Source organism: Fukomys damarensis, unplaced genomic scaffold, assembly GCF_012274545.1.
Source record: "Fukomys damarensis isolate Sample0158 unplaced genomic scaffold, DMR_v1.0_HiC HiC_scaffold_11, whole genome shotgun sequence".
Taxonomy (NCBI): domain Eukaryota; kingdom Metazoa; phylum Chordata; class Mammalia; order Rodentia; family Bathyergidae; genus Fukomys; species Fukomys damarensis.
In genome coordinates, this window is record NW_022900923.1 from 18,930,869 (window position 1) to 18,946,746 (window position 15,878).

Consider the following 15,878-nt stretch of genomic DNA (forward strand, 5'->3'; position numbering starts at 1 on the left):
GCGCACGCCTATAATCCCAGCACTCAGGACGCTGATGCAGGAGGATCGCTGTGAGTTCGAGCCCAGCCTGGGCTACTAAGTGAGTTGCAGGTCAGTATCAACTACATAGTGAGACCCTGCCTCAAAAACCAAAAATAAAAACAAAATAAAAAAAATAAATAAAAGCATGAAATTCTCTTCCTAATAATATATTTACACAGACATGACAAAATTTTTTATATGACTTCAGTGTAACAGTGCCCTGAAGATCCCTTTTAGGTAGTTGTTCCATGTTCCTTTCATAAATAAAGTTGTTCCTTTCATAAATATGATTAGGCATGCTAAATGTTTGCAATCAAAAACCTTGTTTGAATTTACAACCTTATGAGGCAGTACATCTAGAGAAGCAAAGTGACTTGCTTAAGATTACAAAGTCTCTTGCTCTCATTTTTAAATTGTTAAGTGGTCAGGCCTGATGGTGCAAATCCTAGCACTTGGGAGGCTGACACAGGAGGACTTCCAAAGAGTTCAAGGGCAACTGGGCTACACAGTGAGTTCAAGTCCAGCCTTAACTATAGTGAGATCCTGACAAAAAAAAAACCAAAAATGAGTGGGCTGGGGATTTAGCTCAGTGGCACAGCACCTGCCTGGCAAGTGTGAGGTCCTGAGTTCAATCCCTGGTACAAAAACAAAGAAACAAACCAAAAATGAATAAAAAAAATAAATAATAGGTAAAAGGAATCTACACTGAAAAGATTTAAAATAGAATTAAGAGTGTGTGTGTGTGTGTGTGTGTGTATATATATATATATATATATATATATAGCTTTATCTTTAAAATCTGCTAAACTGTATGAAAATTAAAATTCAAAGGGTGTGTAGAAAACTAACTTTTATAAATCTTAGTAACTGATAGTGTAGTATAATTTTATTTATAACCCTATCAGGGTAATCTGCCAGATTATAAAAAAATTTGGGGTACTGCTTTTTAATCATTAATGCCTAACTCTCTAAATAAATAAAAGCTTTAAATGTCTTACTAGAATATATTTACACAGACAAGAAAAGCTTTATTATATGAATTCAGTGTAACTAACAATGTAGGTAGTTTTTCCTTGAATCCCAAATTAAGACATTTTTACTAGGGAAATCAAAGACACCCCCCAAGGACCATAAAGAGTAATCAAATGAGTTAACTGCTAATCATTTGTTTTAATAAGCTTTAAAAAATGGTTTGGATCTGGAAAACTAGTTCATCATATTCACTAATTTACCTTTAGTCAGAAGTGTCAAAACACTGATTCTGCTCATTTTAATATTTGATATTATTAACAGAGTAAGGGGAAAGGGGCTAACTTATGCAAATACATAAAGACTAGTTATATAGTTTGGAAACCTGAATGCTCAGCATCAATGCTTTTATTGGACATATAAGTGAGGCTGTCCAATCAAAACTTCAGAGCAATGTTAGGAAAAACCCATTGTCTTAAATTTTTTGTCACATAACTGCTTGTAATATTAAGTGATTAGAGCAGAAGTTCTTACAATATAAATTCAAATACAATTAAGATCTACCTGAAACTTGCTGACATTGTACAGCTACTAGAGTTAACACAAGCATTAATGCTACAGCAGAAACATTATAATAGAGCAAAATAGCAAAGACCACAAGAAAAAAGGAGGTTTAACACACCGTAGGTAAGACTTGTATAAGTACTGTGTGCTAACCAATTATGCCACTGGAGCTCCAGTAAGACTTTTAAAAATGAAATATATATGCATATATTTTTTTCCATTGTTACTTGTAAAACTGTTGCATGTTAGAGCCACAGTCCTTAGAAGGTACTGCAATTTGCTTAATAAAGAATTTCTAGAGTTAATCAGGAAAATTCAATTTCCCTTAGAATATTTCCTTTAGGAAGCTTTTTGCTCCATCTTGTTAACATCAAAAAGTTCTTATTCTGAGGTGAATAATGCCCCTCTAACAGTGGGGATCCTTCCTTGGGTTAAGAACATTCTAGAATTGGAGGGTTCAGGTGCTAAAAGTAAGGTAAAATAATGCAAACCAGAGTTTCTCAGTCACATTTCGGTGAATATTATGTGGGGGGAAAACAAGGTTTCACTTCTAGTTGACCTACATGTAATATGTATAGTCTTACTATAAATATAATTGGTCTTACAAATGGGCAACAAATCTAGCGTGCAACTCCTTCAAATTTGAGAAAATGGAGATGAGAACCAGACATGATAAACATAAATTGAAAAAGCTATTATTTGGTATTAACTTGCAGTAACCATCCTAGTTGACAGTGGATCCTGTCAATTTAACCTCAAACATTTTCTCTCAAATTTTTAGACTCAACTAAAAGTAAAATTCAAAGCCCATACTTCTATAGTCTTCCCTGTGTACTTTTGATAGCACTGTTTGTGTTTAAAAAAATAATCACATATTAAACCTCGATGTCAATTTTTCTACTTAAAGGTCTTCAGAATTGCATATAAGGTTCAAGCAAGGTCTAGAATGATCCTTAAAATCTCTCTCCTTAATCTATTGCCAGCTTTCACTCTTACCAGTTCATTCAAATTTAAGCAGGCTCCAAACTCACTGTAGTTTATTCTATTCTTTAGTCTCTGCACAACATGCTGTTCCTTCCAGCACAAACACCTTGAATAGTCTTGAATAACTTATATGCAATACTAAGAAGGATGAGGACAGGAAAGATGCTTAAATGTTAATTCACCAATTTTTACACAATTTATTACAAGTATTAGCTACCATTTATTGAAAACTTACTATGTGCACTATCTGACATTCATGATTTCATGTATCTCCTAATAATTCTTTGAGGTATTTAAATATTAATACTATCCTCCTTTAGAAACAAGGAAGTAAAGGATTATATCTAATGGCAGAATTAGGATTTTACCTAGAGATCTAATCCCAAAGTCTGAGCTACATGCAAATACAAATAAATACACACAGATTTTTCCTCTTTACCTCACCTTTCTTCTCTCTTCTATAAACAATGCTGGTATGGTTAGTAGAAAACGGAGGTTCATTTTTTATTTTTATGGTACCAGGGATCTAACTCAAGTCCTTGTGCTTGCAAGGCAGGCGGCAGAACCACTGAGCTTTATCCCTGACCCTCATTTTTTATTTTTTATAAATCAAAATAAAAATAGTTGTCAAGAGCTATAAAATCCTTTTGGAACTTTTGATCCGGCCCTACTCCCTTAGAATTTTATTTCACAGAAATATTTTAAGATAAAAGGGAAAAAGCGACAGGCCCAAAGACATTCTAGACTTAAAACTGAGAAAAATCAGAAGCAGCCTAAATGTTTAATAGCAAATTATAATTTATAAGTGATATTCCTCAACTTTATGCAATCAATCGAAAACATATTTATTACGTGCACCACATCTAATATCAGAGTTTATAACACACTATACTGTAGAGTGTAGGCTAATCACCTTCGTGATGCCAAGGCTGAGTAGGAACTATGGCTCTCTTCCACTGTCCAGTACCACAAAAAGTGTCATACTGCATACTATTTGCCCAGGAAAAGAGAGAGAAAAAAAAAGAAAATTTGAAGTATAGTTTTTACTGAATGGACACAGCTCTTATTAGATTGCTAAATTAAAGAAATTTAAGTTGAACCATCATAAGTTAGAGACCATTTGTATTTCTAAATGCTTGCAACTGACATTATGATGTAAAGTGAGAATATGACATAGAAACTGCATTTATATTATAAAACTATTCTTTAAAGTGTAGGCAGAAGGGCCAGGTATTTAGCTCAGTGGTGCAGTCATCTGCCTTGCAAGCACAAGGTCCTGAGTTCTATCCCTGGTACCAAAAACAAACAAACAAACAAACAAACAAAAAAGTAGGTAGAAGATTGGGAGCATAAACATCCCAACATTAACTGCAGTTCTGTTCAGCTGAGAGAATTACAAGCTTTCCTATTCGTTACTATCTGAAAGTTCTTCATAATGTGGGAAAATACAATACTCTCAGGCCCAACGATACAGGGTCAGGGTTTCTTGAATAATGTAATTGGATTTAGAGGGTACAAACATAGAAGGTAAGCTTCTACTTGGTCAGTTACTGCTTTGTATAGTACAACAGGTTGAGAAGGAAATCTGTGGTTATTTTGATTTGTTCTGACTCTTCTAATACATAATTTATATAATAACATAAGAAAACTGCATAACTGAAATGCATATGTTGATATGGCCAAAATCTCATGATTATTAAAAAAATGAACTTTATAATTTAGAAATACAGCATTAAAAGCAGTGAGGAAAATATCTTCCTAGGGGCTTATTCACACTAAATAACTTCACTTTTTGTAACTCAGGTTGATGTCACATCAGTACAGGAAAGTGTCACAGGAACAATGGTTAGTGGGAGACTATAAATGTTAAGACAAAATATAGGTGTTTTTTTCCTCCAAACAGAAGTTGGAATTAGCCAGAACCAATTTTCTCCTTAAGTTGTCATCCATTTTTTAAGCAAAAATATTTATGCTTCATTAATTCCACTTTACAGTAATCATTTATTAAATATATTTTTATTCAACTAGAAAAAAATAATTTTCCATTATGTACACTTCAGCATTCAATCAATTCAAGTAGCATATGCTAAAAACTTTTAAGCAAAAGAAGTAACATCCAACATTCACTTTCCTTCCTTCCACTACTACTATGGAAATCTGGTAGAAACTATCAAAAGATATAGAAACCAAACTCAAAAACTTTCCTATCTCAAAATATTTTTGTTACTTTTAAGCACGGTAGGGTAATAATAAAGATTATTTATAGATTAATGACATAATTCAGAATGTATTCCCAAGTTCATATTTTATTTCCCTTAAAAAGGCAGAACTAGGGCCGGGGATTTAGCTCAGTGGTTCGGTGGCCTGCCTTGCAAGCACAAGGACCCAAGTTCAATCCCCGGTACCAAAAAAAAAAAAAAAAAAAAAAAAAAAAAAACCCCAAAAAAAAAAAAAAAAAAAAAAAAAAAAAAAAAAGGCAGAACTAAAAACAAGCAGTAGATAGCTTAAACATCTGTGTTAATTTTATACCTCAAAACAGTCATTCACAGAACAAGCACTATTCTTAAAAAGGTTTGAGAAAAACACAAGAAGCATTTTTATACACCAAATGCTATGACAGTAAATATAAAATGATAACAATGAAATATTTAAGATGTCAACTAGCAGGTTCCATAAATGATATTTTGCAGAATTTGTTATATAACATTCACTGTAAAATACCTAACAGAGTCAGTGGTTTCCCAGAGGCTGCCCACACAGTAGCGGACGCTAAGAGAAGAGAAGGAAAACCGTATGCTTCGTGTAGTTTACTTAGAGGAAAGAAAGAACTAACGTGGTTGCCTCAGTATCCCACACTCGCTTGTCACTTCCTTTGTTATCCCCCTGCCCCTCTCTATCTGCACACTAGGGAAGAGGGTCTCTGAGGACGAGAGGGAGCCACAGTCTTCCTGGAAGTCACGGTGTGCTTCCGCAATCTTCTTTCCTTCAACTCCCAAGACAGATAAAGGATCTTTCAGACTGTTGCTTTCAAGTCAGGAAAATTGTCTAAAATGTTATAAACCATCCAGCAAGAGAAGTAAGAAAGGAGAGCAAAGATAAAAGGAAGAGGACAGACAAAGAGCTGGAGAAAGGGGAGAAGAAATAGAAAAGCTCCTCTCTTGTTTACTAACTGTTCCCTGAGGAATTTTGGATAAAAAGTTCCTTGTAAGTGTGGGAAATCAACATATTTTAAGGGCAGCATTTTTTTAACTGACGAAAAAAGTTCACACTACTGTTTTTGTTTCTTACTGAAGTGCTTAAGGGAATAGTAAAATCTTATAGATGTTAGGTATTTATAATTACAATTTTTGTCTCTAGCAGATGCTAGAGTTCCATTTAGTTCTCTTGGTTGCTATGTATAACATAACCTTTCCCCATGGTGATGTGATCCATCTGTTTTGAAACTGGATTGTTCACATAACTTCCTAAAGAGATTTGGGAAATTTTTCAAAGTAAAGATCTTTACACTCCTTTTCTCCCAGAAATATGTACTCATGAGTCAAAAAACAATAATTTTTTTTTCCTTTTTGTTGAGTTTATTGGTACATTCTAGGAAAAAACAATTATTTTGCTATTAATTCTGAAAGATTCCCAGTGATTACATGGGTTTGAAAACTACTTATATGATAGATATATTCTTTAATGGAAGTAGACTGCTTGTAGCATTATATGGCTTCTCAAATGCGCTTTTCTTCCCTAGTTTAGGGAAATCTGATGGTTTATATAAAATATGTTTACTAAGAAGTCAGAGGAGGATGCCTGTATTTTGGGTGAAACATGAACTGGAAAAACTGCTGTGTCTCTGAGGTAAGACTGAATTGTGAAACAATGCAAATTGACAGACTAAGGAGAAGCGGAATATGCTAAGAATAATAATAAAAAAAAAAAAACATTAAAGCAATAACAAATGCCCATTTAAAAATTTTTGTTGCTTTTAAAAATAGGCTGGAGATTATATCCCAAAGGGAAAATAGTAATTCTGAAATAACTTTGTAAGAAATAGTTCGCGTCAGAAAAACTCATTTTCTTAAAACTGATGTCAACTTTACATTATCACAGAGCTCCAAGTAAGCCTATTAGTTATAAGGAGTTATGTCATACCTATTCTGCAGCGTTTCTCTGGTTTCAATTAATTACTATTTAATTAATTGTATAATAAACAAGATAAAGGCCAACTCTGAAAGGTGGTTTAATTCATTCAAAAATTATAAATTAATTTCACATTACATGAATCCAACTGTGCAATGGTAGGGGCAATTTGAAAATAAATGTTAATAGAAAAACGCTAGTTTACTGTGTGTCAGAAACTATTCTAAACACTTTCATGTACTACCTTATTTTAACACCCTGACAACCCTGTCGCTATTATCACCAATGCACAGTGTGGTCAAGGACCTTAAAGAAGGTCACAGAGTGGGTAAATGGACAATCTGAGATTTGAACCTAGATGGTCTGGCTCCAGAGTCTGTGATCTGACTCAAAGTACTATGATGTCTCTTTCCAAGGAGTCTGCCATTTAGCTAAAGACCCAAATAGCAGTACCTCTGTACAGATAACACTAAAGGACAGGAATGAGAGAAATTTGGGTAAAAAAAATGAAGATCTGCTTAAGAACACAGTTTTGTTTAAACACTGAAGAATAAATGTTTTATGTAACAGTTTAGTTCACAAGAAAAGTCTCATTATATGAATAAAAAAGGTGATCTTACCCAAGGGAGAGAGAACTTTGCATATAATGAATGATAAAAAGATAACAGGTCTCCAAGCCATGTTTTGCTGTACTTGATTTCAGAGGAGAAAAATTAGAAAAATTGTTATTTTGACCATTCTTACTCTAGAACAACAGAAACTTATGACATGTCAAGACATAATAGGAAAAATGATTAATGCTTTTTCTGGGGATTCTGACCATTTGTAAAGAGCTGGGGAGTTTTCCATGTCCTTTACAGCTATCCACTTTGGATTGGTGATAAGTATGTATAATATATGGTTCAGAGATGACAAAGACGTGGGCTCCTGCAAAAAATCCCCTCAGCGTTCCTTTATATAGACATGATAACTTTGAAGCATACTCATCTGCATACTTAAAAACTTCCTATATTTATTCTAGTGGTTTCAAACAAAAGTCTTGCCACAAAATGATCCACAGAAATGTACCATATGAAATCTCTGTTACTTAACTCCAAAGTAATGTTAGTACAGAAGATGTGACCAGCTGGGATCTTTTTCCTTCTGTTCCAAGAATATCCTTTAGAGCTTTCTCTAGTATAGGTCTTATGATAGCACATTTTTCAGATTTATTTAGCTAAAAACATGCTTATATTCGAACTTCTGAGAGATTTTCACTAGATATAAAATTTTAGGTTGGTAGGTATTCCACGCTTTACACTTGGTATCTAATTCCAGTGCCTTCCTGCTTCTATTATCTCACTGAGAAGTTTTCTGTCAGTGTGATGGAAAATATTTACCCTGCTTTTTTTTTTAAGAATCTCTCTGGGGGAAAAGACAGTCTTTTTAATAAATGTATTAGAAAAATAAAATATCCACAGGCAAGAGAATAAACTAGACTCATACAAGGATCACACCACATACAAAACTAAACTTAAATAGATTGGAGACTTAAAAATAGATGGAAACTATAAATCACAGGAAGAAAACAGTAAAACTGTTTCATAATTCTGGTCTTGGCAATTATTTTTGGATAGGATTCAAGAACCAAGGCAACAAAAACAAAACAGACAAATGGAATTGCAACAAACTAAAAAGCTTCTGTTCAGCTAAAATATATAAGGAACTGAACTCAACAGTAAGAAAATAATCCAGTTTAAAAAAATAGGAAAAAGATTTGAATAAATATTTCTCAAAGGAAACATAAAACAAGTAGTTATATGAAAAAAAAATGCTCATCCCAAATGATAACAAGGAAAATGCAATTAAAACCATGAAATACTATCTCAGATTTGTTGGCATTTCTATCATTAAAAAAAAAAAGTGAGGGCTGGGGATTTAGCTCAATGGTTCTGCTGCCTGCCTCACAAGCGCAAGGTCTCTAGTTCAATCCCCGGTAGCTCCTCCCCACAAAAACAAGAAAGTAAGTGTTGGTTATGATATGAAGAAAACAAACCAAAAAACCCTTGTTAATACTGTTGACAGGAATGCAAATCAGTACAGAAAACAATTTGGAGGTTTGTTAAAACCTAAAAGCAAAACCACCATACTATAATCTAGCGATCCCACTTATGGGTACATATTCAAAGGTACTGTAGTATATCAAAGAGACATCTGCACTTCTGTGTTCAATGCATCATTATTCACAGTAGTTAAGATCAACCTATGTATCCATAAACAGATCAGTGGATGAAGTAAAATGAATATGCACACATACTAAGTATACAGCTATAGAAAGAAAACAATCCTGTGATTTGTAGTAAATGGATGAAAGCAAAGTATGCTAAGTGAAATAAGCCAAACACAAATGCTACATGATCTCAATATGAGTAGAAAAAAAGGTCAAATTCATGTGAAGTAGAAAGAAGAATGGTGGTTATCAGAAGTTAGGAAAGGCAGATGATCAAAGGGTACAAATTATCAGTATGGACAAAAGAAGTAAGTTTCGAGATGTACTGTGCAGCACACTGACTTCAGTTCGTAATAACGTATATTTCAAAAATTTTAATAGAGTTTAAATGTTTTCAATGCAAAAAAAGCATGTTGTGATGGTTATATTAGTTTGATTTTATTATTTTATACTGTACACATATCAAGTTATCACACTGTGTCCCATAAGAAATTATTTGTCAAAAATATAAAGAAACATGGTTTAAAGGGAAAAAGATCTCTCTTTGTATTTATCTTCAGCAATTTTATCATATTCCAAGGTCTGAATATCCCACCAAAAGCAAGGGCTACTTGAGGATCAGTCACAAGTGGCTTTTATTTAGCACTAACTTAGCTTAATAAACGAATACAACTTAGGAAAATTCAGCCTATATCGTGTCTTCAAACTTAACAGAAGGTCAAGCAATCTGTCATATGAATATTGGCCCTCTCTGCCATCCCCAAGGAAAAGACACACTTATTGCCAGAAACAGAAGGTATATTCGGTTTACTTCAAAACAACAGTGTGCTTTGGTTTTCTGTCACCTTACGCTGTTCAACTGGCACAGACAGAGAGGCCAAAATGCCAAATCATGATTCTTCCAGTCCAGATACAACACTATCAATGGGTTTTTACAGAAAACTTTAGGGATAACCAGTAGCTAGCATCTGCCATTCTGTATCCATCTTAATATAATCTTAATATATAATATACATATAATACATATAGATAACACATATAATATATATAATATATCTTAATATAAGAAAATGGTACTATGAGAAGGCAGACCAAAGACAGGATAGGTCTACTCAAGGTCCAGGGCTGATGTTAAACCTTTACTCACACTGCATGTTTCAAGTTATTCATACTCTGCGGTTCAAAGGCTGACTGAAACTGCCTTGATGTCTTTCATCAACTCTGTAAAGCCCTCAACAATAATGCTTTCTATTTTTTGCTCCTGATTTATTTCTTTTCTTTAGATCTTCTGTTGAATACGTTAAATATTCTTACTTGATCTTCTCTCTTTTCTGTATTTTTTTATCTTTTGTTTCACCATCTTTCCTTCTAAATATTTCCTCCTACTTATCTGCCACTTCGTTAATTCTTTTATCTATTTTGTTTCCATTCGAATACCCACTGAGTTCTGCATTTTGGAAATATTTTTTCAGATCTAGATTTTTCATCTATAAAGTAGTTTTCAGTTTCCAGATGAAATTTTCAATCTTGTCTTTCATCTTTTAAGCATGTTCATTTCAAGCTATGTCTGATAAACCATATTTAGTGATGCTATGATTGTTATTATGGTTTTTATTCATACTGCCTTGTTTCTGTTATGTCTGCTTAGTTTAAATTGGGCTTTAGTTACTATATTTGCAAATTTGGAAAAATAAATTAACAAACATGTTGGGACAGGGATTTAGCTCAATGGTTCCACTGCCTGCCTCTCAAGCACAAGGTCCTGAGTTTGATCCTAAGAACCAAAACAAAAACCAACAATGTTTCTTTCTGAGAGGATTTAATTTTGCATTCTGTGGACACTAACAATCCAGGGTGTCACCTCACTTCAATTCAGGATTTGTTATAAAACTGAAATGCAATAAATGTGAAAACTTATCTTCTACTAGTTTACCCTGAACTATATACCCCTTTGGGGACCTGAAACAATGTAGTCACATATACAATGATATACACTGGGCTCCAATTTCTGTACCCCTGTGAAGGTATCTCAAGTGCTTTTACCCATCCCACCAAGATCAATAAATGCTCTCAGGAGAAAAGTAGATACAAAATACGCTCATATTCCTAGTTCACGGATTCTTCCCTGTATTGTTTTCCTTACCTTCAGATAAATTTTTGTTTTTAAAATACAGACAAGTCATATAACAGCATAAATTATACAGTGAGAAATGCGTCATCAGGCAATTTTGTCCTTGTGAGAGCATTATAACGAACGCTTATGAAACCTAGACAGTACAGTGTACTAGTTAGTTTGAATGGTATATTCAGTCTATTACTCTTCGCCATGAATTTTGTTAGGTTTCTTCTTTACCTTATCCTACAGTTTTCTTTCTTTTTGTTTTGTTTTTAGGACATTTTCAGGCCCATCTTTGTATAAGTGGTCCATTATTGACCAAAATACCATTATGCAATGTATGACCACACATGTATTTAGTCCAACTTTTCTAATTCTACCTAGTGTGATTACCAAAATTGGGAATTGAGTCACAGAATTTTAAGCAAGACAAAAATGGAATATACTAAAGTTCAACTGCATCTGGAACTCAGATATTTTACATTACAGATCAAGTCATAATTTTGGGTCAAAGACAAAATTAGGGAATGGGCTCTAATCTGGTGGTACAAAATATGCAAGACACCTGGGTTCCATCTCCAGCAGCACAGTAAAACCAACCAAGAAAGTACCTAAAGAACTATTTTTCGAAAGACAATGCTAATAAATGACTATAAATGACTGTTTACATAAATCAAGACAGTAAAAAGTTTGAGTATTTACTCAGACATTTTAAGGAAAACCTTACACTTTAAAATATATGAACAAGAGAAAGTTTGAAGAAATGGCTTTTATCAACCCAGTAGCGTCAAGAAATCGAGTACAGTGGACCCTTAACTTACTAACTCAATTCATTCCTGAGGGCTGGTTGTAACTCAAGTTGGCCAGGCTCCTCTAACAGCCTTCAAAGTCTCTCTCCTGTATAATCTTAGGACACACTTTTTTCCAGGAAGATTTCAGGGTCCTTAGAGAGACACTCGCTCAGGATTTCTCAATTAACTCTACACAGGAAAGGATATTGTAATGTTCCTTTCAGAACTCTTTAAGGGTTAAATCTGCATCTAAGATCATGTGCAAGCAAAAGTTGCCAGTGTTTGGGACATAACTTGAGACTTTGGTAGTAAGTTAAAACTAAAATTCTGGTTGTAACTCAAGTTTTTTGTATGTCAGTTTGGCCATGACTTGAGGGTCCAGAGTATAGTTGAATAATTTTACATAAATGCATTTGTAGAGAGCAAGTCTGCCCTGAAACAGTATTTACCTAGGTACACGTATGGGTTACACTTAGTTACCTACATCACAGGTTTTGCTAACTAAAATATAACCTCAGCCGAATGCATTTTGAAAATGACATATAGTGGTGATTAAGAAAAATGACATATAGTGGAAGAATTCCTTCCCTGGCTTACAGGAGAGACAGAGACAATGTTTGTAATGGAGGAATGTACAAGGTCCTCTGGGTACAGAGATGGGACATCATGCTAGCACGACACTGCCGCATGAGTGATATTTCAATTGCTACCTAAAATGCCAGTTTTCTCTAATACAAAATCCAAGCCCTCCCCAAAATATATACAACATATTCAAAAACTGTGTGTAGATAAAGCATTATATTAAATAACACGACAAAAGGGGGAAAAACAACTTACCCCATCTGGTAGTGCCCTCCAGCACACAGCACTGACAAATTCATTTGTATCATCTTCTTTTCGGTCTTTATCCAGAACACTTTTAACTGTATCAAACTTAAAAGTTAACAAAGTCTTAGAAAGTCCTTTATAATACAGGTACAGGGAGTTGTTCTCACTTCCTAAAAATAAAGAATAAAAATAGTTTCAGAGAATGGGAGAACTTTGAATTAGACTACCACTCAAAAAGGAATTATAGGCCTGGGGATTTAGCTCAGTGGTGCCACCACCTGCCTCGAAAGTGCAAGGACCCAAGTTCGATCCCTGGTACCAGGAAAAAAGAAAAGACATAAAAAAAGCAATTATAACCCAAAATTTTAGTTAATAAAACCTGTAATATTTTATGGTCTTATTTGAAAGACTAGATCATAGGGATAGGTGAAATCCAGGTGAGAAAAGGATTCTTAGATAAACGCTATAGTTTCCTAATCTAAAGAAATAATCAGGATTGGGGATGCAGCTCAGTGGTATAGCACTTGCCTAAAATGATGCAACAATATTGATAACTCTAAGACTGCCAATGTTATATAAAAATTACTGAGAGCAGAGGTCAGCAGAACAAGAAGTTAGTTATAATAATCCTAAGCTACATTTGGAAAGATCACCACGTAGAGAGGAAAATGAAAGTGGCAGTACACTCCTTAGAAAGGCAGATTTGAATAATCTACACTATTCATTTTCCATTTCCCAACTCAGGCCTTATTCTATTAGGTGAGTGGTCTATAAACCTGTATTTCTGAGCAGTCTGTCAAGATAGGATTATTGCACAAGTATTTACTTTGGTAGTGCTTAAATTTGCACGTGTAGAAAGAATACAATTTATTAAATGAAGCCCAAGTTATTTAATAGCATTGACAAAAGTCCATTATGTATTTAGAACATTTGAATATCAAATTTTATTTTCTTTTAATTTAAAATTATATAAATTTTCAACAATAAAAGTCCTAGAACAACAGATCAATGCTCCTCAAACAGATTGTTTAATGAAGAGGACACTAGATAGGGGAAATTAATATCAAACTTAAGAAAAAAATATTTTTCTTGGCATATTATTTGCAGAAATTAATTTTCCTGTCTTCTACATAAACCTATAGAAACTATGTTGTAATAGAGAATAATTAACTACAAAACGTGGTTAGAAATCTTACACTGTTATCATGTATTCAGGACTTACGCTCAATTTAAAAAAAGGGAGGGGGGCGACTAATACTCTTCAAGTACAACCTGAAGATAAATTCATAGTGCTAGGGCATCAAATCTATCTGTACACTGCCTTCTGAGTACACAGATCATATTTCTCCACCAAACTCAAATACAGTAACAGATATCTGTTAAGAAGTTCCTTTAAAAGATGGTTTTGCTTACCACAAGCTATATAATCTCCATTGGAAGCAAGGCCTACAAAGTTTTTTTCATTGATATGACCCTTGAAGGAACGTAGACAGTATGGCTTTCCTACATTCCACAGTTTTAGCTGGCTGTCTGTTGAGCTGAGGTAAACACAAAGAATTACAACACATTTAAGACTTCTTGGCATTAGATGTATAATTAGGGCAATCCCAGACTAGACTCTGGAGCCAGACTGTCTATATTAGAATGTTCAGTATGCTATTAATTTGCTTTTAATTCTGTGCAAGTTATAAAACCAATAGTGTCAGTTTTTCATCAGTTAAATAAGAAATACAATGATTACTACTTTACAGAATTAAATGAATCAAATGAAACTGTGAATATTAAATTCATTTAAAATGCTTTTGACACTGCTTAGGTTTGTAGGACATGATTCTTAAACACGGGGTATCAATAGCACCACCTCATCATCACCAAACAATGAAAAAGCTCTACTGGGAAGTGCGTTTAATTTTAGGGATACATTTGTTCCTCCTGATTGAATTTACTTTTGAGTTGTTTAGTTATATTGGCATACAGAATATAAACTATTTTGCAGGTCAGTCATTCCTACAGGTGAGGGATGAGGCTGAAAGGTCTATGTGTATATAATGTAGTTTATCCTGCCGACTGAATTTACAAATGCAGTTATTTACCAAAATATAATTTTGTGGTTAAAAAAAAATCATAGGCAATCCTATTATATTCATGCAATCTTAAGACTTTCTTAAAACACCTTATTTTTTCTCTAACTTTGTTACAAAACTTAGACCATACTATACATAAAATTTTGTAAATTGCTTCCTGCATTGACTAACTTGTTTTACATTTTTCTGTAAACTTATAAATTACCACAAAAAATGCTACATTATTTCTTACTCTAACATTCACTGAATAGGATACCAGGTAAAGGTTTTACATATTTTAGTTAAGGATTCACAATATGAGTACTATTAGCTCCATTTTGGGAATTAGAAAACTTAGGTTTAGAAATTTAAGGATATTTTCAAGATATCAAAGTTAGTAGTATACAGCCAAGACTCAAACTGATTTCAGAGACAAAATTCCTCTTTACAATTTCTCCAGTGTTTCTCATACATCTTTCAACATAACATCTATTTTTCAGCATTAGTTTCAATTTGTTTTGCTCAGTGTTGCAGTGAATATCCATTTAGGTCTAGGTTTTAAAATATATTTAGGTATTAATTTTAGTATTCACAAATGCACTTATGGATGACTTTGTTCTTAATACTTCTAAGTCTCAGATCTGTCCTAGAAAAAAAAATCACTGTGATTTATAAAAACTAAGAGGGTAGAATGATTGGTGAAAATATATATGACATGTCCATTTTATTAAGATCAACCAAGATTCCAATTCAATTAAGCACACATATATTTCAATTAACTGAGTCAAACTGATTGAATACCTGTAAGTCTGAAATTGAAGAAAAATATTTTTTTGCCATGAATACAAATAATATTTATTTATTCCTTTTGTATTTACTCCTAAAAAAGTAGGATCTTTTTTGACTGGTTACCACTTAATTTAAATTTGTAACTTATCACCCACATTACTTCCCCTTGGAAAGCTCAGTTGCCACTTAAATTTTTGCCCTTTCTGTACCTCAATTCACCTTACCTTGCTAAAACATTTCAAATTTTCAAGTTCTCATTTAGAGCAACCAGTGTGGAGGTAGATGTGGTCAGAGATACCAAATATATGGCATTGGCAATAATTTAAGATAAACAAAAAACTAAGTTAAAAAATGTATCATTAAATTTGAGAAGAAATATTAACTATAAAAGAGAAATTAATAATGGGTATTTACTA

At 33.4% G+C, this 15,878-nt stretch overlaps 1 protein-coding gene across 1 annotated transcript in view; it reads right to left on the reverse strand.

Annotated features, from left to right (window-relative positions):
* Cop1 (COP1 E3 ubiquitin ligase) overlaps positions 1 to 15,878 on the reverse strand; it is a 178,275-nt gene that overhangs the window by 20,243 nt on the left and 142,154 nt on the right. The window contains exons 16-17 of the mRNA XM_033762106.1: positions 14,024 to 14,148; positions 12,620 to 12,780 (exon numbers count right to left, since the gene is read on the reverse strand). Of these exons, the coding sequence (XP_033617997.1) occupies positions 12,620 to 12,780; positions 14,024 to 14,148 (286 nt within the window). The remainder of the gene's footprint in view (positions 1 to 12,619; positions 12,781 to 14,023; positions 14,149 to 15,878) is intronic.